Genomic DNA, 25215 nt, shown 5'->3' on the forward strand with positions numbered 1-25215 from the left:
GTTCAACCATGAGAAACTGTAAGCACATGAGTTAGAAATTAAATGATTAATCAAAATAACATTTCAATTGTTGAATTAAATAGAAGAGAATTGGTCCTCATTTGACAGTAGTCTTTAAGAAAGCTAATTGCCCAGTTTAGTATAATTTACTCCAATCCAAGAATGAAGGGAATATTTTACAGGCAGCGGTTCAAAGATGAGAATTTTTCTTAATCTTAAATAACAAATGAGCCTGAATGAAACAACGATTTAGCTGCTAAGGTTTGGTATGTCGTGTATTTTTGCACATTAAAATGAACAAACTCTATTTATGAGGAGTGCAATAATGGTGGGTTCTCCATTGCCCGCTGCCGCCATCGGTATTCCCGATCGGGCGAAGAATGGAATGTCCCCCGAGAAACAGCTTTTGCCCTGGGCACCACACCTGTTGCAATGTTCCGATTCCCCCCCCCCCCCCCGCAAAACAATGCAAATCCTGCCCCCTATGCAGACAAGTAAGAGCATCCTCCCTCACCCCACCCACCATGGGAATAACGGGTCACCCTCCGCTCCCCACCCCCACAGCATGCACCCATAAGAGTGACACGCCCATCAGAGGCGACTGCCCATCAGAGACACACCCCGTCAGAAAACCCCGCCATCAGAGAACCCTGCAGGTGCTTCGGTTTCCTTCAACAGGTCCCGAAAGACGTGCTTGTTAGATTATTTGGACGTTCTGAATTCTCCCTCTGGCGGCAGAATGTGGCGACTAGGGGATTTTCTCAGTAACTTCATTGCAGTGTTCATGTAAGCCTACTTGTGACAATAAAGATTATTTAAAAAATAATTAGTTAAAGACTCCCATCAGAGACACCCCCGCATCAGAGACCATCCAGCATCAGAGATCCCCAATCAGAGGTCCCCCATCAAAGACCCCTATTAGAGTCCCCTGCATCAGAGACTCCTCCCCCCCACATCAGAGACCCCTCTGTATCAGAGACCCATCCGCATTAGAGATCCCTCCATTAGAGATCCCTCCATTAGAGATCCCCATTAGATCCCCATTAGAGATCCCCCATTAGAGATCCCCCCGCTATAGATCCCCCCATTAGAGATCCCCATTAGAGATCATCCCACTATAGATCCCCCATTAGAGATCCCCCACTAGAGATCACCCATTAGAGATCCCCATTAGAGATCCCCCATTAGAGATCCCCCATTAGAGATCCCCCATTAGATGTCCCCCCATTAGATATCCCCCCATTAGAGATCCCCATTAGAGATCCCCCCCATTAGAGATCCCCCAATTAGATATCCCCCCATTAGATATCCCCCCATTAGAGATCCTCCCGATTAGAGATCCCCCATTAGAGATCCCCCCATTAGATATCCCCCCATTAGAGATCCCCTCCACTAGAGATCCCCCATTACAGGTCCCCCATTAGAGATCCCCCATTAGAGATCCTCCCCATTAGAGATCCCCCCCATTAGAGATCCCCATTAGACATCCCCCATTAGAGATGCCCCCATTAGAGATCCCGCCATTAGAGAACCCCCCATTAGATATCCCCCCATTAGAGATCCCCTGGTCACGGACACTCAGTTTGGGTTTCGCCAGGGTCATTCAGCTCCTGACCTCAACTGGACTAGCCGTATTAATACTGTGCCTACCAGGTCAGGTCAAAGGCTAGGAATCCTACAGCGAGTAACTCACCTCCTGACCCCCCAAAGCCTGTCCACCATCTACAAGGCACAAGTCAGGAGTGTAGTGGAATACTCTCTACTTGCCTGGATGAGGGAAGATCCAACAACACTCAAGAAGCTCAACACCATCCAGGACAAAGCAGCCCACTTGATTGCTCCCCCTTCCACAAACATTCAAACCCTCCATCACTGACATACAGTGACAGCCATGTGTACCATCTACAAGATGCACTGCAGAACTCACCAAGGTTCCTTGGACAGCACCTTCCAAACTCATGACCGCTACCATCGAGAAGGACAAAAGCAGCAGGTACCTGGGAATCCCACCAGCTGGAGGTTCCCCTCCAAGTCACTCACCATCCTGACTTGGAAATATATCACTGCTCCTTCACTGTCGCTGGGGTAAAACCCTGAAACTTCCTCAATAACAGCACAATAGTTGTACCTATACCTTAGGGACTGCAGCGGTTCAAGAAGGCAACTCCCACCACCTTCTGAAGGGCAATTAGGGATGGACAACAAATGCTGGACTAACCAGCGATGCCCACATCCTGTTTCAAAAAATTATATTGTAATTTGTGAGTCCCCTGCCACAAGATCCCCCTCACTAAATATTCATACTCGCTATGCTGGTAAGGTTTGCAACAGGTTTATAACGACGTGAATCAGTTGAGGGGATTACCCCCATCCCCACTGGGGCACTCAGTTAAGTATAGCCCCAGGAGGGAGAGGGACATGTCCTGGCACTGCCCCGGCACTTTCCCGGCACAGGGTGGCACTTTCCCCTGGCAGAAATTTGTCACTCCAACCTGGCAATGTTGATCTGGCACCGCTAACTTGTGCCTGGGTTAGGACCAGAGGTGGGCCTACTAGATGCCCCATTGCGGTGGGATTTCCAATCTGACTATTATGGGGGGAGAGGACAGCTCCGCTGCTTGTGCTGTGGTGGTGGATGTGGTTGAATCCCTATTGGTGGGGGGGTTGCTTCCTCCACTCATCAGGGCGCCCTTTAAAGCTGGCGCCCTGATCTCTGTGGAGCCAGTCTTGAAGGCTCTATCAGGCTCCGCACCGTCACATTTGTGGCGTAAACCTTGCCCACTCATGAGTGCCGTAATTGTGATCTAAACACTCGGCTGTGCAGTTGGAGGGCTACATGTCGGTTTTCAGTCAGAGCCTGACATTCTGAAATATATGGGAAAATTCCACCCAACGTCTTTCCCTTCAAGGTAAATTGTCTCAGTCATGCCCAAGATCTTTCTCAAGAAAGGAAAATGAATCTCTATTACATTTTTGCATCTTTGTCCAAACACCACCTGAGAACAGTATTGAACAGTGCCTCCAACTCATATGTAGCAAAATTTCACTAAATTATTAGCGACTTACATTTGTCTTACATTTGACTTACACTTACAGGGGCTGGTTTATTCTGCTGGTCGCGCAGAACAAGACCAGCAGCGCGGGTTCAATTCCCGTTCCAGGCTCCCCGCACAGGCGCCTGACTGTGGCGACTAGGGGCTTTTCACAGTAACTTTATTGAAGCTTACTTGTGACAATAAGCTGTTATTATTATTGTCTGTACTCAACCTTAAAAAGGGTATTAAACAAAGGGAAAGATTATAAGTATTTTTATTTTTTATCCACATGATCTTACAGCAAAAGAAGTGTGTCTATTTGTATTTTATAAATCCATGACTTGACGGAAGGAGCCAACAGTTGAGTTGAAGCCACCCCAGTCACTGTATCTCTTGTATTCACCGGGTCTCATGAAGTACTGTCGGCCTCTGTAGTTGGGATGTTCATAGAAGGTCCAGTAACCGTCCATCACATGGCAGGAGTGGATGTCACGGTAACGGAAACGATCGTAGACAGATGGACAGTCATCCATGAATTCCATCATCTGTCCTCCAAAGTCAGGCCTCTCGTAAATCCTCAATCTGTGGAAGCCTCCTCTAGGCTGTATTGATGAAAAATAAATGTAAACTATTGATTTAATGTATAACTTACAAATGGAGCAAAGAAATTGAAACCATCAGAGTAATTTTGAATGTTCTGCTGGAGTGTATTGTGGATCGGGACCTGTTATGCAAACTGCTTCATTTTCATTTCCATCGGGATCAGTTGAGAAATTTCCATAATGGGTGCCCAAACCCCAGCAGCATTTTTACCATCCTTCCACAAATTAAAGACCACACCACACCCCATCCCCAGGCGCAGGAATGTGGCAACTAGGGGATTTTCACAGTAACTTCATTGCAGTGTTTAAAAAAAAAAGAATTTGGAGTACCCAATTATTTTTTTCCAATTAAGGGGCAATGTAGCGTGGCCAATCCACATAAGTGCACATCTTTGGGTTGTGGGGATGAAACCCACGCAGACACGGAGAGTATGTGCAAACTGCACACGGACAGTGACCCAGGGCTGGGATTCGAACCCGGGTCCTCAGCGTTGTAGGCTGTAGTGCTAACCACTGCGACATGTGCCGCCCTTCATTGCAGTCTTAATGTAAGCCTACTTGTGACACTAATAAAGACTATTATTATCTATTTTGATTGTTCCAATTGCCAACTGTATCTACAACAACTGTAATCATTCATTGTAAATTTAAATATAAATAATTGTTGCCATGAATTGGAAGAAATAACATTTGATCATTTAGATTGATACAAATACTGGGGCTGATGATGTGGTTCCCTTATGCTAGGAAATGGAGTCTGAATTGTGTGTGTGATCCACATCAGGCACTGCATGTGCATTTTGTTTGAAATATCAGTGCAATACTACTGATAGAGAGCCTATGCTGTGTCCAAACGGTACAAGGAGCAAGAGCAGGAATCCACAGTAGTAGTTCTCTGAAAATAATGGTTTTTTATGCTAATAATAATATTATAATAATCGCTTATTGTCACAGGTAGGCTTCAATTAAGTTACTGTGAAAAGCCCCTAGTTGCTACTGAACAGTTGTTGAAATAGGCAAAGAGACAGAGAGCTTTATCTAATCAAAATATTTTTTGTGGCATTCCTGTAGGAGCTCCTGACCATCTAACCATGATTGACATGTCTTCACCACATCATAAGAAGTTAAGTGACTCATAGACTCTACAGTGCAGAAGGAGGCCATTCGGCCCATCGAGTCTACACCGGCTCTTGGAAAGAGCATCCTACCCAAGGACAACGCCTCCACCCTATCCCCATAACCCAGTAACCCCACCCAACACTATGGGCAATTTGGGACACTAAGGGCAATTTATCATGGCCAATCCACCTAACCTGCACATCTTTGGATTGTGGGAGGAAACTGGAGCACCCGGAGGAAACCCACGCACACACGGGGAGGATGTGCAGACTCAGCACAGACAGTGACCCAAGCCGGAATCGAACCTGGGACCCTGGAGCTGTGAAACAATTGTGCTAACCACAATGCTGCCGTGCTGCCGTGGTCTCTGCTGAGAAAATTAGGACGTGAAAGCACTTATCGTCTTTACAAACATTGTGCTTAGATTCACAGTAGGGTACTTGAGGTGCAATCAAGCATGAAGAGAAATTAAAATAAATAATCCAGATACCTGGCTGCTTGGAAGTTATTACCCTGTCAATTACAGCCTACTGAACCTATTTCTCTTTGAAAGTGAATAGAAGCCGCACAGATCAAAGGATTGAGGGGGTTTAAACCTTGTGCTGTGGTTTTGCCTTTCTAGTAAGTAACAGCTGCTGCTTTCTACACTTCTGTCTGAGGCAGCAGATATAAATGAAAATGCAGTGATTTTTCATTGTTTTGCCTGTACTACTCCTTAGCTTTCCGAGTGGTGTGAGGGGGGCGGGGGGGGTGATCTCTGATATGTGGGTCTCTGAGATGGCTGGTCCCTGGTGAGAGGGTCTGAGGGGGGTGGTTTGTCACCCTCATGCATGCGTGCTGTTGCGGGGGGGTGGGGGGGGGAAACCATAACTCCTTTGGTGGGGGTGGAAGAATGCTCCTACAGGTTGGGGGGGGGGCAGGATTTGCATTTTGGGGGGAAGGGGGCCAGCCACAGGACGTCGGTATTCGGCCACCTGCTTAAAATGGTGACCTGATACCGGGATTCCGAATGGCATCTCGCGAGCTCTCCGCCATGCATATATTTGCATGGCAAGGGAGAGAGAATCATTCCTGAATGCTGCTCCTAGCGCCAGCGCAGACCAGGAATGATTTTGCTGTAGTGTGAGAACTTAGTCTCCTGTCCAGTATCTTGAGTCCTGTGGGCAAACAATGCAGCTTTTAACTGTATGATGCAATTGCGCAATGTATGCTCTCAGGAAAAATCAGCAGCATACCAGCCAAATACACTTGTTACATGGATAGCCACTGAAAGAGCTTGCTACATGTCACTTCTGTCATAATATGCACCCATGCACATCATGAGGTAAAAGCAGGCAGTGACAGACACCCAGGTGAGCCAATCAACACACAGAACAGAACACGACCAATCACCAGACAGAACACCAGAGGGGGCTTCCAATATAAAACACACGAGGCATCAGCACTCCGCCTCTTTCCACTGGTGACAACTGTAGTGACCGTCAGGGTGTATATATCAGTCAGCACCTTCTACACGTGGATCAGAGCTAGCCTGGTCTAGATAGTTAATGTTAGTTTACTTAGAGTAGTAGAGAGTCAACCCACAGGCAGCTGTGTGCTTCGTTACTGAAGTTCAATAAATCTTATTGAATCAACGCCTACGTTTGGTGTATGCTTGATCATTTCACTGCATCGTGTTGCAGTCCGTGTAACCCCAGGGTGAATAACACAACATGATACCAGGAGTAGCTACTGCTTCTAAGTAATTTACCTTCGAAAATTCACTGACGACCAGCAACTGCCTTCCTGTGGCATGGAAAAGATCCAGGCACCTTCACAGCACCGGATCTCCAGGAACCTTGGCGCCAACTGACGGGTCTTCAAGCAGAAATTCAGTCTATACCTTGAGGCCTCGGTCCTCGAAAGTGCATCCGATGCCTGAAAAATCACATTGCTACTGTCGACTGTGGGGGACCAGGCCATCCGAATCTTCAATACGCTCACTTTTGCCGACGGTGAGGACAAGACCAAGTTCCAGACCGTCTTAGCCAAATTCGACAGTCACTGTGAGGTCGAGACGAACGAAAGCTTTGAGAGTTATGTCTTCCATCAGCACCTTCAGGGTAAGGATGAGACTTTCCTATCTTTCCTCACTCACCTTCTCATTCTATCGCAATCCTGCAACTACGGTGACACCGCTGACTCCCTCATCAGGGATCAGATTGTGTTTGGCATCCACTCTGACGCCCTGCGGGAGCAGCTCCTAAAAATAAAACATATGACCCTGCCAGTGGCCATCGAGAGGTGCAAAGTCCACGAACAGGTGAAAAGTCGCTATTCCCGCCTTAAGTCGGCAGGGCAGGACCAACTCACCTCCCACGAGGCTGAGAGTGTACAGGTCATCGCCTGAATGCGGCGCCTGAGCACCGATGAAGGTGGCCATTTCGCGCACTTTTCCAGGGGTCCCACGCATGCGCACCACGGTCGGGAGAACGAAGTGGCCAAAGACCACACTGCGCAGGTGCGAGCGGCGGCTGAGCGCACTGCGCATGTGCGACGACGCACCGAGCGTCACAACGTCGATGTGGTGATGTGCCCCAACTGCGGCACCGCCAATTTAAAGCGGCAATGCCCTGCAAGAGGCAGGCGATGTCTCAACTGCAAGCAGCTTGGCCATTATGCGGCTTTGTGCAGGTCTGCACCTCCGATAGGGGGCCAGCGATCCCAGTTCCAACACAGACGCGTTCGAAGTGTGCAGCGAGGGCTGCTGGATTTGGAACCTGATCCAGAGGACGACTGCCTGGAGTCCCCATATCGAGTGGGCATCATCACCATGCATGACAAGGCCTCCTTGCATTCAGCAACACACACACCCATCCTCAATGTGGATTATGGGGACGAGTGGCGTGCCACAGTACAAATCAACGATTGTAGCAGCCGGTTCAAGCTGGACACCGGTGCTTCGGCCAATCCCACGCAGATCTTGCTCGTATCCAAAGGCAGCCGACAATTCTTCCGTCGGCCTGCCAGTTGCTCGACTACAATGGAAATGCCATCACTGCGTTAGGATCCTGTCACCTGCATGTATCCAACAAGGCCATCAAGGCCACTTTGCGGTTTGAGATCGTCAAGCCCGGCAAGGCTTCTCTGCTTGGTGCCCATGCATGCAAGCTACTCCATCTCGTCCAGCGTGTACATGCCATGTCGTCTGCCAACAGCACTCTTCAGGCCAACATTGAGGAGCTACTATTGCAATACCCGGATGTGTTCAGAGGTATGGGTACGCTGCTCTACAGCTATAAAATTCTGCTCAAGCCTGATGCCATGCCTGTCATCCAAGCGCCATGCCAGGTGCTGGCGCCCCTAATAGACCGTCTAAAGGTGCAGCTGCAGGAGCTCCAAGATCAGGGAATAATATCCAAGGTGACGGAACCAACTGACTGAGTCAGCTCGATGGTCTGTGTCAAGCAGCCCTCTGGAGAACTGCACATTTGTAGCGATCCCAAGGATCTGAACCGCAACTTCATGAGGGAACACTACCCGATCCCAAAGTGGGAGGAGCTGACGAGTGAGATGGCACATGCCAAATACTTTACAAAGCTGGATGCATCGTGTGGCTTCTGGCAGATACAACTGGATGAGTCCAGCAGGACGCTCTGAACATTTAATACACCCTTCGACAGATGTTGCTACAACCGCATGCCGTTTGCTATTGTTTCGGCCTCCAAAATCTTTCATCGAATAATGGAGCAAATGCTAGAGGGCATTGTCGGTGTGCGGGTTTATATTGACGACGTCATCATATGGTGCACGACTCTGGAGCAACATATTTCTCGTCTGCAACAAGTCTTCAGGCGCATACATGCCAACGGCCTGAAATTAAATAAAACCAAATGCTCCTTTGGCATGTCGTCAATTAAGTTTCTGGGTGATCAGATCTCCCAGCAGGGCGTGCAACCAGACTCGGACAAAGTCAAGGCCATCAACACAATGAAGACCCCAGAGGACAAGAAGGCTGTCCTCCGCTTCCTGGGGATGGTAAATCTTTTGGGGAAGTTCATTCCCAACCTCGCGTCACACACCACGGCTCTCAGGCACCCGGTGAAGAAGTCCACCACTTTCCAGTGGCTGCCCACACATCAAGCAGAGTGGCTTGAGTTGAAAGCGAAGCTAACCACTGCTCCTGTTCTAGCTTTTTTTGACCCAGCGAGGGAGACTAAAATCTCCACAGACACCAGCCAGGACGGCATTGGGGCGGTGCTCCTCCAGAAGGCCGGCACCTTGTCCTGGGCTCCAGTGGCCTACGCGTCAAGAGCCATGACCCCCATTGAGCAACGATATGCTCAAATAGAGAAAGACTGCCTGGGCCTTCTCACTGGCATCGTGAAATTCCACGATTATGTCTATGGTCTCCCGACCTTTAGAGTAGAGACGGACCACAGACCCCTAGTGCACATTATACACAAGGACTTAAATGGCATGACACCCAGGCTCCAGCGGATTCTCCTTCAACTCCGCAGGTATGCTTTTGAACTGGTTTATACACCTGGAAAGGAGCTAATCATCGCGGATGCCCTGTCGCATGCCATCACCTCGCCATGTGGGCAGGTAAACGTCATGCACAATATTGAGGCGCAGTGCAACTGTGTGCCAGCACCCTCCCGACATCCACCTAACGACTCGTCATCATTCGAGAAGAGACCGCCAAGGACCCTCTTCTGCAGCGGGTCATACATCGCCTCACGAATGGCTGGTAGAAAGGGCAATGCCCCCAATACTATAATGTAAAGAATGACCGAAGTGTTGTCGAGGGGATCCTCCTGAAATTGGATCACATCGTCATTCTGCACAGCCTCCAGAGCTTGGTGCTCACGCAGATACACGAGGAACACCTCGGTATTGAGAAGTGCCGGCGCAGGGCCCGGCAGGCTGTCTATTGGCCCGGCATCAATGAGGATATATCAAACATGGTCCTCAATTGCGCGACCTGCCAGCACTTCCAGCCTGCTCAGCCCAAAGAAACGCTCCAGCAGCATGGGATCGTGACCTCGCCGTGGTCTAAGGTGTAGCCACGTAAAATGGCTGCGTCCCGATTAATCTGGCCAAAATCCAGTTTGAAATGGCTAACCCGAAAGGCTGCTGGGAAAAGCAGGTAACAAGACACAAACAGGCAGCTGCAGACAGTATTGCATATTCGGCTCTGGGGAAGTTGGCCCAGATCGATACTCAGGGCTATCAACAGCCCATCAACCCAGACATTTGCAGTTACATTCAGGACCTTTAGCAGCCCATCTATCCAGACATCTGCAGTTAAATCGGCTATCCCCGGGAACAATTGCAACATATTAGCAATTGAATACCGGGCCAGACCTGTCGGCGCCTGCAGTGGCCGAAACAAAGACAGGTGAGCGACCACCCCCCGATCAAGGAATCGCCTCGCAATTGGACACATCGACCCCAGGGATTGGGGACAAATCCAATCACTTGGGACTCAGGGTCAAGGGCCGCCCCGGGAGGCGGGAAGCCCCTGGGCCCTATAAAATTGAGGGGCCAAGTTCAGATCTCTCTCTCTCTCCTCTTTGCCTGCTCGAGACCTTCGCAAGGACAGCAACCGGCAACGGTAAGTTTGAATCCAGCGATCGCTATCCGATAGAGACACCTAGCCACCGACCTGTAGCAGCCTTTTGAATCCCGCGGGCCAGATCCGATTGGACAAGCCATTCGTTTCCCTGACCTGGTGGGCTCTTCGTAAGTTAAGTATTGGCCAGTAGTGATAGGTTTATTATATAGATAGTAGTATTAGTGTATGAATATTGCTTGTTGTATATAATAAATGACCGTTGTTTTAATCATTACTAAGCTGTGTGCTGTATTATTAATCATAACTTGAACTTGAACCACGTGGCGGTATCAGAAAGATACCTGGCGACTCGTGAGCAAAGGTGACGTAATCAGAGGTAATAAACTAAGGCTAAAAAGAGCAACAAAGGTCGGCGTTGACCTTTTTCACGCCAACGTGACTACGTCCTGATAATTGATTACTTCTCCAGTTACCGCGAGGCAGTGAAACTGTCTGACCTAACATCCAGGACTGTCATAAAGGCCGGCAAGGAGGCATTTGCCAGGCATGGAATCCTGCTCACGGTTATGAGCGACAACGGTCCCTGTTTCTGTAGTCAAGAATGGTCCAACTTCGCAAAGCAATACACTTCCAGCACATCACCTCGAGCCCGCATTACCTGCAATCTAATGGGAAGGTCGGGAAAGGGGTCCATATCGTGAAGCAGATGCTCTGTAAGGCTGCGGACTCAGCTTTGGACTTTAATCTTGCTCTTCTGGCGTACAGGGCAAGCCCTCTGTCCAACGGTATGTCTCCGGCACAGCTCCTTATGAATCGTAACCTGCGGACGACTGTTCCGGCCATTCGTGTACCTGACCTGGATCACCTTTCAGTGCTGCAAAAGATGTAGCAGATCAGAACCCGGCAAAAGCTAACATATGATGCTCATGCTTCTGATCTGCCCGTGCTCTCTCTGAAGTTGCCTGATGGAGGCTGGTCAGCTCCAGCAGTTGTTGTTCGACAGGCCGCTCCCAGGTCATTTGTGGTTTGCATGGCTGATGGATCTATGGTCAGGCGCAACAGAAGGGCACTGCGCAAAGTTGCCTGCCCATCACCGAATCTCATGTTCCCAGATGTCATTCTGCCTTATCCGGACACCTCGCTCCACGAGGCCACCAATCTGGCTGCAAGCCAACCCGTCAAGACACCATCATCCCCGCCTCCTTCTCTCATGTGGTCCACAAGAATCCGACAATAGCCCGAACGACTGGACTTATAAATTGTTCCTTTGTATATATACTGTTATGTTTCTGCACGCTAGACACCTTACATGTACATATCCATTCACTCACTAATTGCTGCATATAGTTACTTTTGTAAATCTGTTGTATATGCTCTAAGAAGCTGACAAATTTTTTTAAAAGGGGGCATATCATAATATGCACCCATGCACATCATGAGGTAAAAGCAGGCAGTGACAGACACCCAGGTGAGCCAATCAACACACAAAACAGAGCACGACCAATCACCAGACAGAACACCAGAGGGGGGCTTCCAACTATAAAACACACGAGACATCAGCACTCTGCCTCTTTCCACTGGTGACAACTGTAGTGACAGTCAGGGTGTACAAATCATTCAACACCTTCCACACGTGGATCAGAGCTAGCCTGGTCTAGATAGTTAATGTTAGTTTACTTAGAGTAGTAGAGTCAACCCACAGGCAGCTGTGTGCTTCGTTACTGAAGTTCAATAAATCTTATTGAACCAACGCCGACGTTTGGTGTTTGCTTTATCGTTTAACTGCATCGTGTTGCAGTCCGTGTTACCCCAGGGTGAATAACACGACAACTTCTTTCTGTCTAAAAGCTACATTGCAAATGTACGTTCTGTATGAATCAAAGAATTACAGCAGATGGCAGCAATAATTGAGCAAGCATGAGATAACTTTTAGAGGAAAAAGGGAAATGAACCTCCCATCCAACAATCATCTGAAATGAACATTCAGCACCTGGCACATTCTTTGGATAATCCAGGCATGTCATGGGCCACTGCACTACTACACACAAACTCTGGAGATCTATTGAGTCTTGCATGCAAGATATATATAGGCTGTTTGTTTTTCAGTCCTCCTGGGAACAATGTTATGCATAGTGCACATAAGGCACTGAGGAGTCTTCAGCATTCAATAATCTGGGTGCTGATGCACACAGCACAGTGGAGTGCTGGCAGCAAATATTGCAATTTTGGCCTTTGCCCAGTGCTTCATTTCCACGAAATTATATTTAAGATATCTGAAGTGCAGTCATTCCCACAATCTCTCGGAACTTACGTAACTATACATGTGACATGATCTGATGCAGTCATCGAATCCCATCCAGCGCTGGTAGTCAGGATATTCTCCCGTGCTCAGAACATACTGGTATCCCATGTAATTGGGTCTCTCGTACACCACCCAGCAGCCACTCTCAACACGAATGGAGTTGCAATGACTGAAGTACGAGTGCAACTCAGCACAGTCACCAGAGCATTCATAGTACCGACCATGGAAGTTTCTTTCTTCATAGAAGATGATCTACAACAGAAAATATGGATAATTTATCCTATTGTATCATAGAATCATAGAATTTACAGTGCAGAAGGAGGCCATTTGGCCCATTGCATCTACACCGGCCCTTGGAAAAAGCACCCTGCTTAAGCCCACATCTGCACTCTATCTCCGTAACCCAGTAACCCCACCTAACCTTTTGGACACTAAGGGCAATTTAGCATGACCAATCCACTTAACTTGCACATCTTTGGAGTGTGGGAAGAAACCGGAGCACCCGGAGGAAACACACGCAGACATGGGGAGAAAGTGCAACACCACACAGACAGTCAGCCAAGGCCAGAGTTGAACCTGGGACCCTGGAGTTGTGAGGCAGCAGTGCTAACCACTGTGCCACTGTGCCGCCCCATTGCGACCGTGCATTCCCATAAGGGGCAGCGGAACTTTTTATTTATTCATTCACAGGATGTGGCAGTTGCTGGCAAGGCACACATTTATTGCACATGCCGAATTGCCTTGAGAAAGTAGGAGTGAACTGCATTCTTGAACTGCTGCAGTTTATGTGGTGTATGTATATCCACAGTTATGTTTGGGAAGGTGTGCGCCAGGATTCTGATCCAGTGACAGGAAAGCAACAAAGATTTCTTCCCAAGTCAAAATTGTGTGCGGCTCAGAGGGAAACTTGGAGGTGGTTGTATTTTATGTACTTGCTGCCCTCGTCTCTTTGGGAGGTTGAGGTCTTAGGCTTGGGTTGTGCCATCAAAGGAGCCATGGTGAATTGTTGCATGTTGAGTCGATTTCGGCGTGAGAACAGCTGGTGAGTCAGTTTCAGCGGGAGCAGTGCGGAAGTGGTTGCTGGGAGGTAGGTCTGTCCTTTAAAAGCACTTGTCTTTGCAGGGGCAGGCCAGTCGATTTCGGCGTGAGAACAGCTGGTGAGTCAGTTTCAGCGGGAGCAGTGCGGAAGTGGTTGCTGGGAGGTAAGTCTGTCCTTTAAAAGCACTTGTCTTTGCAGGGGCAGGCCAGTCGATTTCGGCGGGAGAACAGCTGGTGAGTCAGTTTCAGCGGGAACAGTGCGGAAGTGATTGCTGGGAGGTAAGTCTGTCCTTTAAAAGCACTTGTCTTTGCAGGGGCAGGCTAGTCGATTTCGGCGTGAGAACAGCTGGTGAGTCAGTTTCAGCGGGAGCAGTGCGGCAGTGGTTGCTGGGAGGTAAGTCTGTCCTTTAAAAGCACTTGTCTTTGCAGGGGCAGGCCAGTCGATTTCGGCGTGAGAACAGCTGGTGAGTCAGTTTCAGCGGGAGCAGTGCGGAAGTGGTTGCTGGGGGGGTAAGTCTGTCCTTTAAAAGCACTTGTCTTTGCAGGGGCAGGCCAGTCGATTTCAGCGTGAGAACAGCTGGTGAGTCAGTTTCAGCGGGAGCCGTGCGGAAGTGGTTGCTGGGAGGTAAGTCTGTCCTTTAAAAGCACTTGTCTTTGCAGGGGCAGGCCAGTCGATTTCGGCGTGAGAACAGCTGGTGAGTCAGTTTCAGCGGGAGCTGAGAATTTTTTTTTTTTTAATTAGTGTTTTAGGCGGGAACAGGAAGTCGACCCGCGGACGTCTGGGAAGACCCTCACCAATAAATTCTGGTGGAGAGGAAACCCGAGACACTACACGTGTAGTGTCTCCCACCCGCCCTCCTCCTCTAACCTAATAATAAAACCCATTGGTCTGAGGTAAGTACCATATTTTATTACATTATTATTATTTTTTATAAAAAATTTAATTTAGTTGTTAGCCAGATCTTGGTAGAAAGTTAGAGGAATGGCAGGGAAGGGAGTGCAATGTTCCTCCTGCAGGATGTTTGAGGTGAGGGATGCAGTTAGTGTCCCTGCTGATTTTACCTGCAGGAAGTGCTGCCATCTCCAGCTCCTCCAAGACCGAGTTAGGGAACTGGAGCTGGAGCTGGAAGAACTTCGGATCATTCGGGAGGCAGAAGGGGTCATAGATAGCAGCTTCAGGGAATTAGTTACACCAAAGATTGGAGATAGGTGGGTAACTGTAAGAGGGACTGGGAAAAAGCAGTCAGTGCAGGGATCCCCTGCGGTCGTTCCCCTGAGAAACAAGTATACCGCTTTGGATACTTGTGGGGGGGGGGGACTTACCAGGGGTAAGCCATGGGGTACGGGCCTCTGGCACGGAGTCTGTCCCTGTTGCTCAGAAGGGAAGGGGGGAGAGGAGCAGAGCATTAGTAATTGGGGACTCTATAGTCAGGGGCACAGATAGGAGATTTTGTGGGAGCGTGAGAGACTCACGTTTGGTATGTTGCCTCCCAGGTACGTGATGTCTCGGATCGTGTTTTCCGGGTCCTTAGGGGGAGGGGGAGCAGCCCCAAGTCGTGGTCCACATTGGCACTAACGACATAGGTAGGAAAGGGTACAAGGATGTCAGGCAGGCTTTCAGGGAGCTAGGATGGAAGCTCAGAACTAGAACAAACAGAGTTGTTATCTCTGGGTTGTTGCCCGTGCCACGTGATAGTGAGATGAGGAATAGGGAGAGAGAGCATTTAAACACGTGGCTACAGGGATGGTGCAGGCGGGAGGGATTCAGATTTCTGGATAACTGGGGCTCTTTCTGGGGAAGGTGGGACCTCTACAGACAGGATGGTCTACATCTGAACCTGAGGGGCACAAATATCCTGGGGGGGAGATTTGTTAGTGCTCTTTGGGGGTGTTTAAACTAATGCAGCAGGGGCATGGGAACCTGGATTGTAGTTTTAGGGTAAGGGAGAATGAGAGTATAGAGGTCAGGAGCACAGATTTGACGTCGCAGGAGGGGGCCAGTGTTCAGGTACGTGGTTTGAAGTGTGTCTACTTCAATGCCAGGAGTATACGAAACAAGGTAGGGGAACTGGCAGCATGGGTTGGTACCTGGGACTTCGATGTTGTGGCCATTTCGGAGACATGGATAGAGCAGGGACAGGAATGGATGTTGCAGGTTCCGGGGTTTAGGTGTTTTAGTAAGCTCAGAGAAGGAGGCAAAAGAGGGGGAAGTGTGGCGCTGCTAGTCAAGAGCAGTATTACGGTGGCGGAGAGGATGCTAGATGGGGACTCTTCTTCCGAGGTAGTATGGGCTGAAGTTAGAAACAGGAAAGGAGAGGTCATCCTGTTGGGAGTTTTTTATAGGCCTCCTAATAGTTCAAGGGATGTAGAGGAAAGGATGGCTAAGATGATTCTGGATATGAGCGAAAGTAACAGGGTAGTTATTATGGGAGACTTTAACTTTCCAAATATTGACTGGAAAAGATATAGTTCGAGTACAATAGATGGGTCGTTTTTTGTACAGTGTGTGCAGGAGGGTTTCCTGAAACAATATGTTGACAGGCCAACAAAAGGCGAGGCCACGTTGGATTTGGTTTTGGGTAATGAACCAGGCCAGGTGTTGGATTTGGAGGTAGGAGAGCACTTTGGGGACAGTGACCACAATTCGGTGACGTTTACAAAGAACAAAGAACATAGAAATGTACAGCACAGGAACAGGCCCTTCGGCCCTCCAAGCCCGTGCCGACCATGCTGCCCCTACGTTAATGATGGAAAGGGATAAGTATACACCGCAGGGCAAGAGTTATAGCTGGGGGAAGGGCAATTATGATGCCATTAGACGTGACTTGGGGGGGGATAAGGTGGAGAAGTAGGCTGCAAGTGTTGGGCACACTGGATAAGTGGGGCTTGTTCAAGGATCAGCTACTGCGTGTTCTTGATAAGTATGTACCGGTCAGACAGGGAGGAAGTCGTCGAACGAGGGAACCGTGGTTTACCAAGGAAGTGGAATCTCTTGTTAAGAGGAAGAAGGAGGCCTATGTGAAGATGAGGTGTGAAGTTTCGGTTGGGGCGATGGATAGTTACAAGGTAGCGAGGAAGGATCTAAAGAGAGAGCTAAGACGAGCAAGGAGGGGACATGAGAAGTATTTGGCAGGAAGGATCAAGGAAAACCCAAAAGCTTTCTATAGGTATGTCAGGAATAAGCGAATAACTAGGGAAAGAGTAGGACCAGTCAAGGACAGGGATGGGAAATTGTGTGTGGAGTCTGAAGAGATAGGCGAGATACTAAATGAATATTTTTCGTCAGTATTCACTCAGGAAAAAGATAATGTTGTGGAGGAGAATGCTGAGCCGCAGGCTAATAGAATAGATGGCATTGAGGTACGTAGGGAAGAGGTGTTGGCAATTCTGGACAGGCTGAAAATAGATAAGTCCCCGGGACCTGATGGGATTTATCCTAGGATTCTCTGGGAGGCCAGGGAAGAGATTGCTGGACCTTTGGCTTTGATTTTTATGTCATCATTGGCTACAGGAATAGTGCCAGAGGACTGGAGGACAGCAAATGTGGTCCATTTGTTCAAAAAGGGGAGCAGAGACAACCCCGGCAACTATAGACCGGTGAGCCTCACGTCTGTAGTGGGTAAAGTCTTGGAGGGGATTATAAGAGACAAGATTTATAATCATTTAGATAGGAATAATATGATCAGGGATAGTCAGCATGGCTTTGTGAAGGGTAGGTCATGCCTCACAAACCTTATTGAGTTCTTTGAGAAGGTGACTGAACAGGTAGACGAGGGTAGAGCAGTTGATGTGGTGTATATGGATTTCAGCAAAGCCTTTGATAAGGTTCCCCACAGTAGGCTATTGCAAAAAATACGGAGGCTGGGGATTGAGGGTGATTTAGAGATGTGGATCAGAAATTGGCTAGCTGAAAGAAGACAGAGGGTGGTGGTTGATGGGAAATGTTCAGAATGGAGTACAGTCACAAGTGGAGTACCACAAGGATCTGTTCTGGGGCCGTTGCTGTTTGTCATTTTTATCAATGACCTAGAGGAAGGCGCAGAAGGGTGGGTGAGTAAATTTGCAGACGATACTAAAGTCGGTGGTGTTGTCGATAGTGTGGAAGGATGTAGCAGGTTACAGAGGGATATAGATAAGCTGCAGAGCTGGGCTGAGAGGTGGCAAATGGAGTTTAATGTAGAGAAGTGTGAGGTGATTCACTTTGGAAGGAATAACAGGAATGCGGAATATTTGGCTAATGGTAAAGTTCTTGAAAGTATGGATGAGCAGAGGGATCTAGGTGTCCATGTACATAGATCCCTGAAAGTTGCCACCCAGGTTGATAGGGTTGTGAAGAAGGCCTATGGAGTGTTGGCCTTTATTGGTAGAGGGATTGAGTTCCGGAGTCGGGAGGTCATGTTGCAGCTGTACAGAACTCTGGTACGGCCGCATTTGGAGTATTGCGTACAGTTCTGGTCACCGCATTATAGGAAGGACGTGGAGGCTTTGGAACGGGTGCAGAGGAGATTTACCAGGATGTTGCCTGGTATGGTGGGAAAATCTTATGAGGAAAGGCTGATGGACTTGTGGTTGTTTTCGTTGGAGAGAAGAAGGTTAAGAGGAGACTTAATAGAGGCATACAAAATGATCAGGGGGTTGGATAGGGTGGACAGTGAGAGCCTTCTCCCGCGGATGGAAATGGCTGGCACGAGGGGACATAACTTTAAACTGAGGGGTAATAGATATAGGACAGAGGTCAGAGGTAGGTTCTTTACGCAAAGAGTAGTGAGGCCGTGGAATGCCCTACCTGCTACAGTAGTGAACTCGCCAACATTGAGGGCATTTAAAAGTTTATTGGATAAACATATGGATGATAATGGCATAGTGTAGGTTAGATGGCTTTTGTTTCGGTGCAACATCGTGGGCCGAAGGGCCTGTACTGCGCTGTATTGTTCTATGTTCTATGTTTTAGATGGTATGCACTGCACGCAGACACTGTGCATCGCTGAATGAGGGATGCCGATCAAGTGGGCTGCTTTTGTGGAACATCTTGAGTATTGCTGGTGCCGCACTTCTCCAGGCATATGTAGAATATTTCATCACACCCCTGACCTCTGTATTGTAGATGGTGGGCAGACTTTGGAGAGGCAGAAAATGAACCACTCACTGCAGATTATCCAACCTCTGATATGGTCTTGAAGCCATTGGATTTATTTAGCTAGTCTAGCAAAGTTTCTGGTCAATGGTGATCACTAGGCTGTTGATGGTGGGGGACGTGACAATGGTAATGTCAAGGAGAGTCGGTCAGACTCACTTACTAGAGCTGTTCACTGGCTGCTCTTGTGTACCTCGTGTATTACCTATAGGTCCAAGTCTGAATGTTGTTCAAGATTAGCTTTATGCTGGCATGGACTGCTCCATTATCTAAGGAGTTGTGAATGGAACTGAGCACAATGAACATCCCAGTTTCTAGTCTTATGATGGAGGAAAAATTATGAATGAAGCAGTTGAGAATGGCTGAGCCTAGGTCACTACCCTGAGGATCTCCTGCAGTGATTTCTTGGACTGAGATGAACCTCCAACAAAAACATCTTCCTTAGTATTAGGTATGGCCTCAACAAGTGGAGAGTTTTTCTTCTGATTCCCATTCTAGCTAAAGATGTTTGCAAACACTTTAATCATGTTTTTTGCACCGTTTGCTGGGCTCTGCCATTGTTGAAGGAACTTCCTCCTCCCATTAGTTTTTAAATTGTGCCCCAATTTAAGACTGGAATGCCAGGTCTGCAGAGATTTGATGAGTTCAGTTGGTTGTGGAACCACATCTCTTTATCACAAATCTGCTACATGTTGCACTTGGGTACAAGTTCTCCAGATTGGTATCTCACTTTCAGAAAGTCTGGTGCCGCTCCTGGCATGCTTATCTGCATTCCTCACCAAAACAGAATTGATCCCCTGGCCTGATGGCAATTGTAAAGTGAGGAATACGTCAGGCTATGAGGTTACAGATTATGGTTGAATACAGTTCTGCTTTGCTGATGGTCCACGGTGTCTTGCGGATGCCCGTTTTGAGCTGCTCTATGTGTACTGAATCCTATCTCATTTTGCACTTTACCGTGCCATACAACATGATAGAGGATGCTGTGAGTGTGAAGGCTCGACTAGTCTCCACAAGTATAGTGTGGTGGTCACTCCTACCAATACATAAATACATTGATAGCTAGAAGATAGGAGCAAGAGGAGGCCTTTTGGCCCTTCGAGCCTGCTCCGCCATTCATCACGATCATGGCTGATCATCCAACTCAATAGACTAATCCTACTTTCTCCCCATAATCTTTGATCCCATTCGCCCCAAGTGCTATATCTAGCCGCCTCTTGAATATATTTAATGTTTTAACATCAACTCCTTCCTGAGGTAATGAATTCCACAGGCTCACCACTCTTTGGGTGAAGAAATGTTTCCTTATCTCTGTCCAAAATAGTTTACCCTGAATCCTCAGGCTGTGACCCCTGGTTCTGGACCCATCCATCATTAGGAACATCTTCCCTGCATCTACCCTGTCTAGTCCTATTAGAATTTTATAAGTCTCTATGAGATCCCCTCTCATTCTTCTGAACCCCAGCGAGAACAATCCTAACCTAGTCAATCTCTCCTCATATGACAGTCCCGCCATCCCTGGAATCAGTCTGGTAAACCTTCGCTGCACTCCCTCGAGAGCAAGAACATCCTTTGTCAGAGAAGGAGACCAAAACTGCACACAATATTCTAGGTGTGGCCTCACCTAGGCCCTGTACAATTGAAACAACATAGCCCTGCTCCTGTACTCAAAACCTTTCGCAATGAAGGCCAACATACAAAGAACAAAGAAAATGACAGCGCAGGAACAGGCCCTTTGGCCCTCCCAGCCTGCGCCGATCTAGATCCTTTATCTAAACCTGTTGCCTATTTTCCAAGGATCTACTTCCCTCTGTTCCCCGCCCATTCATATATCTGTCCAGATGCATCTTAAATGATGCTATCGTGCCCGCCTCTACCACCTCTGCTGGCAAAGCGTTCCAGGCACCCACCACCCTCTGCGTAAAAAACGTTCCACGCATATCTCCCTTAAACTTTCCCCCTCTCACCTTGAAATCGTGACCCCTTGTAATTGACACCCCCACTCTTGGAAAAAGCTTGTTGCTATCCACCCTGTCCATACCTCTCATGATTTTGTAGACCTCAATCAGGTCCCCCCTCAACCTCCGTCTTTCCAACGAAAACAATCCTAATCTACTCAACCTTTCTTCTTAGCTAGCACCCTCCATACCTGGCAACATCCTGGTGAACCTCCTCTGCACCCTCTCTAAAGCATCCACATCCTTCTCGTAATGTGGCGACCAGAACTGCACGCAGTTTTCCAAATGTGGCCTAACCAAAGTCCTATACAACTGTAACATGACCTGCCAACTCTTGTACTCAATACCATGTCCGATGAAGGCAAGTATGCTGTATGCCTTCTTGACCACTCTATCGACCTGCGTTGCCACCTTCAGGGTACAATGGACCTGAACTCCCAGATCTCTTTGTACATCAATTTTCCCCAGGACTCTTCCATGGACCGTATAGCCCACTCTTGAATTAGATCTTCCAAAATGCATTACCTCGCATTTGCCTGGATTGAACTCAATCTGCCATTTCTTTGCCCAACTCTCCAATCTATCTATATTTTGCTGTATTCTCTGACAGTCCTCCTCGCTATCTGCAACTCCACCAATCTTAGTATCATCTGCAAACTTGCTAATCAGGCCACCTATACCTTCATCCAGATCATTTATGTATATCACAAACAACAGTGGCCTGAGCACGGATCCCTGTGGAACACCAGTAGTCACCTTTCTCCATTTTGAGATACTCCCTTCCACCACTACTTCCTGTCTCCTGTTGCCCAGCCAGTACTTTATCCATCTAGCTAGAACACCCTGAACCCCATACGACTTCACTTTTTCCATCAACCTGCCATGGGAAACTTTATCAAACGCCTTACTGAAGTCCATGTATATGACATCTACAGCCCTTCCCTCATCAAATAACTTTGTCACTTCCTCAAAGAGTTCTATTAGGTTTGTAAGACATGACCTTCCCTGCACAAAACCATGCTGCCTATCACTGATAAGTCTATTTTCGTCCAAATGTGAATAGATCCTATCCCTCAGTATCTTCTCCAACAGTTTGCCTACCACTGACGTCAAGCTCACAGATTTATAATTCCCTGGATTATCCCTGCTACCCTTCTTAAACAAAGGGACAACATTAGCAATTCTCCAGTCCTCCGGGACCTTACCCGTGCTCAAGGATGCTGCAAGGATATCTGTTAAGGTCTGTGCTATTTCGTCCCTCGCTTCCCTCAGTAACCTGGGATAGATCCCATCCGGACCTGGGGACTTGTCCACCTTAATGCCTTTTAGAATACCCAAAACGTCCCCCTTCCTTGTGCCGACTTGATCTAGAGTATTTAAACATCCATCCTAGCCTCAACATCCGTCATGTCCTTCTCCTTGGTGAATACCGTGCAAAGTACTCATTAAGAATCTCACCCATTTCCTCTGACTCAACGCATAAATTCCCTCTTTTGTCTTTGAGTGGGCCAATCCTTTCTCTAGTTACCCTCTTGCTCCTTATATACAAATAAAAGGCTTTGGGATTTTCCTTAACCCTGTAAGCCAAAGATACTTCATAACTCCTTTTAGCCCTCTTTATTGTGTGTTTGAGATTTGTCCTACTGTCCCGATATTCCTCCAAAGCTTCATCAGTTTTAAGTCGCCTAGATCTTACGTATGCTTCCTTTTTCATCTTAGCTCGTCTCACAATTCCACCCGTCATCCATGGTTCCCTAATCTTGCCATTTCTATCCCTCATTTTCACAGGGACATGTCTGTCCTGCACTCTAATCAACCTTTCCTTGAAAGACTCCCACATTTCAAATGTGGATTTACCCTTAAACAGCTGCTCCCAATCCACATTCCCTAGCTCCTGCCAAATTTTTTTGTACTTGGCCTTTCCCCAATTTAGCACTCTTCCTTTAGGACCACTCTCGTCTTTGTCCATGAATATTCTAAAACTTACGGAATTGTGATCGCTGTTCCCAAAGTAATCACCGACTGAAACTTCAACCACCTGGCCGGGATCATTCCCCGATACCAGGTCCAGTATGGCCCTTCCCCGAGTTGGACTATTTACATACTGCTCTAAAAAACTCTTCTGGATGCTCCTTACAAATTCTGCTCCATCTACGCCTCCAACACTACATGAGTCCCATTCAATGTTGGGGAAGTTAAAATCTCCCATCACGACCACCCTATTGCTCCTACATTTTTCTATAATCTGTCTACATATTTGTACCTCTACTTCATGCTCGCTTTTGGGAGGCCTGTAGTAAAGTCCCAACAATGTTACTGCACCCTTCCTATTTCTTAGCTCTACCCATATTGCCTCAGTGCTCGAATCCTCCATCGTGCCCTCCTTAATCACAGCTGTGATATCATCTCTGACCAGTAATGCAACTCCTCCACCCCTTTTACCTCCCTCTCTATCCCTCCTGAAGCGTCTATACCCTGGGATATTTAGTTGCCAGTCTTGCCCTTCCCTCAACCAAGTCTCAGTAATACCAATGACATCATATTCCCAGGGACTAATCCAAGCCCTAAATTCATCTGCCTTGCCTGCTACACTTCTCGCATTAAAATAAATGCACCTCAGACTACCTGTCCCTTTGCGTTCATTATCTCTTCCCTGTCTACTCTTCCCCTTAGTCACATTGAGCTTATTATCTAGTATCTTACTGGCTTTAGTTGCTGCCTCTTTACTGACCTCTAACTTCCGAATCTGGTTCCCATCCCCCTGCCACATTAGTTTAAAACCTCCCCAACAGTGTTCGCAAAAGCACCCGTTAGGACATTGGCCATTAGCCTTCTTTGCCTGCTGCACCTGCATGCTTATCTTCAGCGACTAGTGCACAAGAACACCCAGGTCCCGCTGCACACTTCCCTCTTCCAATTTACAACCGTTCAGGTAGTAATCATCCTTCTTGTTTTTGCTTCCAAAGTAAATAACCTCACACTTATCCAAATTATACCGCATCTGCCATTGATTTGTCCACTCGCCCAACCTGTCCAGATCATGCTGTAGGATCTCTGCATCCTCGTCACAGTTCACCCTCCCACCCAACCTGGTATTATCTGCAAACTTTGAGATGTTACATTTTGTTCCCTCATCCAAATCATTAATATATTGTGAATAGCTGGCGTCCCAGCACCGATCCCTGTGGCACCCCACTAGTTACTGCCTGCCAATTTGAAAAGACCCATTAATTCTTACTCTTTGTTTCCTCTCTGCCAACCAGTTTTCTATCCACCTCAATACATGTCCCCCAATCCCATGAGCTTTAATACAGTCATGGACAGATGTATCTGCAAAACGGAGATTGATGAGGATCGGGCCAACAGGGTTTTTCTTTTGGATAAAACATCTCACCACCTATCGCATTACTAATCTGGCAGACATGTTATTCAGGATTCAGCCAGTTGGATCAGTAGTTGTGCCTGCTGAGTCACAGTAAACTATGGGTATTGAAGTTCTCTAGGTAAAAACATAAGAACAAGGGAAATAGGAGTAGCAGTTGGCCTCATGGCCCCTCCAGCCTTCTCCAGCATTTAGTAAAATCATGGTTGATCTCAACCTCAAAGTCATTTACCAACCCAATTCCAATATCTCTTGATTACCAGGAGTTCAAAAATCTATTGATTTTATCTTTAAATATACTGAACTTTTAACCATATACGGCCCAATTTACAAAGGTTCCTAACCCAGAATACGCTCTGTATGCTTGCTAGCTTCATTGTTTCATCCAAATGATGCTAAATGGAGGAGCACTGATTCGCCTGTTAAGGGAAGGTGGTTGATGGTAATCGGCAAGAGGTTTACTTGTCCATGTTTGTCCTGGTCTCATTAATATTCATGGTGTACAGAGTTAACGCTGAGCACTCTCAGAGCCACTCCCTTCCAACTGTATCCCACTGTGCAGCCGCCTCTGGTGGTCCCAATGATGGGACAGGATGTCTCATGATGTAATGAGCGACACTGTCTGTAAAGTATGATTCCATGAGTGCGTCAGACTGTTGTTTGACTTGTCTTTTGGGACACCTCTCCCTATTTTGGCACAAGTCCCCAGGTGGTATTACGTGGCTTTCCTCCGGGTGCTCCGGTTTCCTCCCACAGTCCAAAGATGTGCAGGTTAGGTGGATTGGGCATGATAAATTGCCCTTAGTGTCCAAAATTGCCCTTAGTGTTGGGTGGGGTTACTGGGCTATGGGGATAGGGTGGAGGTGTCGATCGTGGGTGGGGTGCTCTTTCCAAGAGTCGGTGCAGACTCGATGGGCCGAATGGCCTCCTTCTGCACTGTAAATTCTATGAAAACTAAAGACTTTACAGTGACAGCTGGGCAGGATGTGCCTTTTTCACGCCCAAACTCCTCGCCTCGATCTGCAATAGTTTAGAAAATGAGACATACCTTTCCCATTTTGCAGCAGCTCCACAGGAACAGCTCG

At 47.7% G+C, this 25215-nt stretch overlaps 1 protein-coding gene across 1 annotated transcript; it reads right to left on the reverse strand.

Annotated features, from left to right (window-relative positions):
* Nucleotides 1-3293: 3293 nt before the first annotated feature.
* On the reverse strand, nucleotides 3294-25215 carry LOC140393312 (gamma-crystallin S-1-like). The gene is made up of 3 exons (XM_072479636.1): nucleotides 25179-25215; nucleotides 12628-12870; nucleotides 3294-3637 (listed from the first exon to the last, which is right to left on the reverse strand). Exons 1-3 carry the CDS (start codon nucleotides 25185-25187, stop codon nucleotides 3362-3364), a joined length of 528 nt encoding a protein of 175 aa, XP_072335737.1. The 5' UTR covers nucleotides 25188-25215; the 3' UTR covers nucleotides 3294-3361.

The sequence above is a fragment of the Scyliorhinus torazame genome, chromosome 2 (assembly GCF_047496885.1).
Source record: "Scyliorhinus torazame isolate Kashiwa2021f chromosome 2, sScyTor2.1, whole genome shotgun sequence".
NCBI classification, from domain to species: domain Eukaryota; kingdom Metazoa; phylum Chordata; class Chondrichthyes; order Carcharhiniformes; family Scyliorhinidae; genus Scyliorhinus; species Scyliorhinus torazame.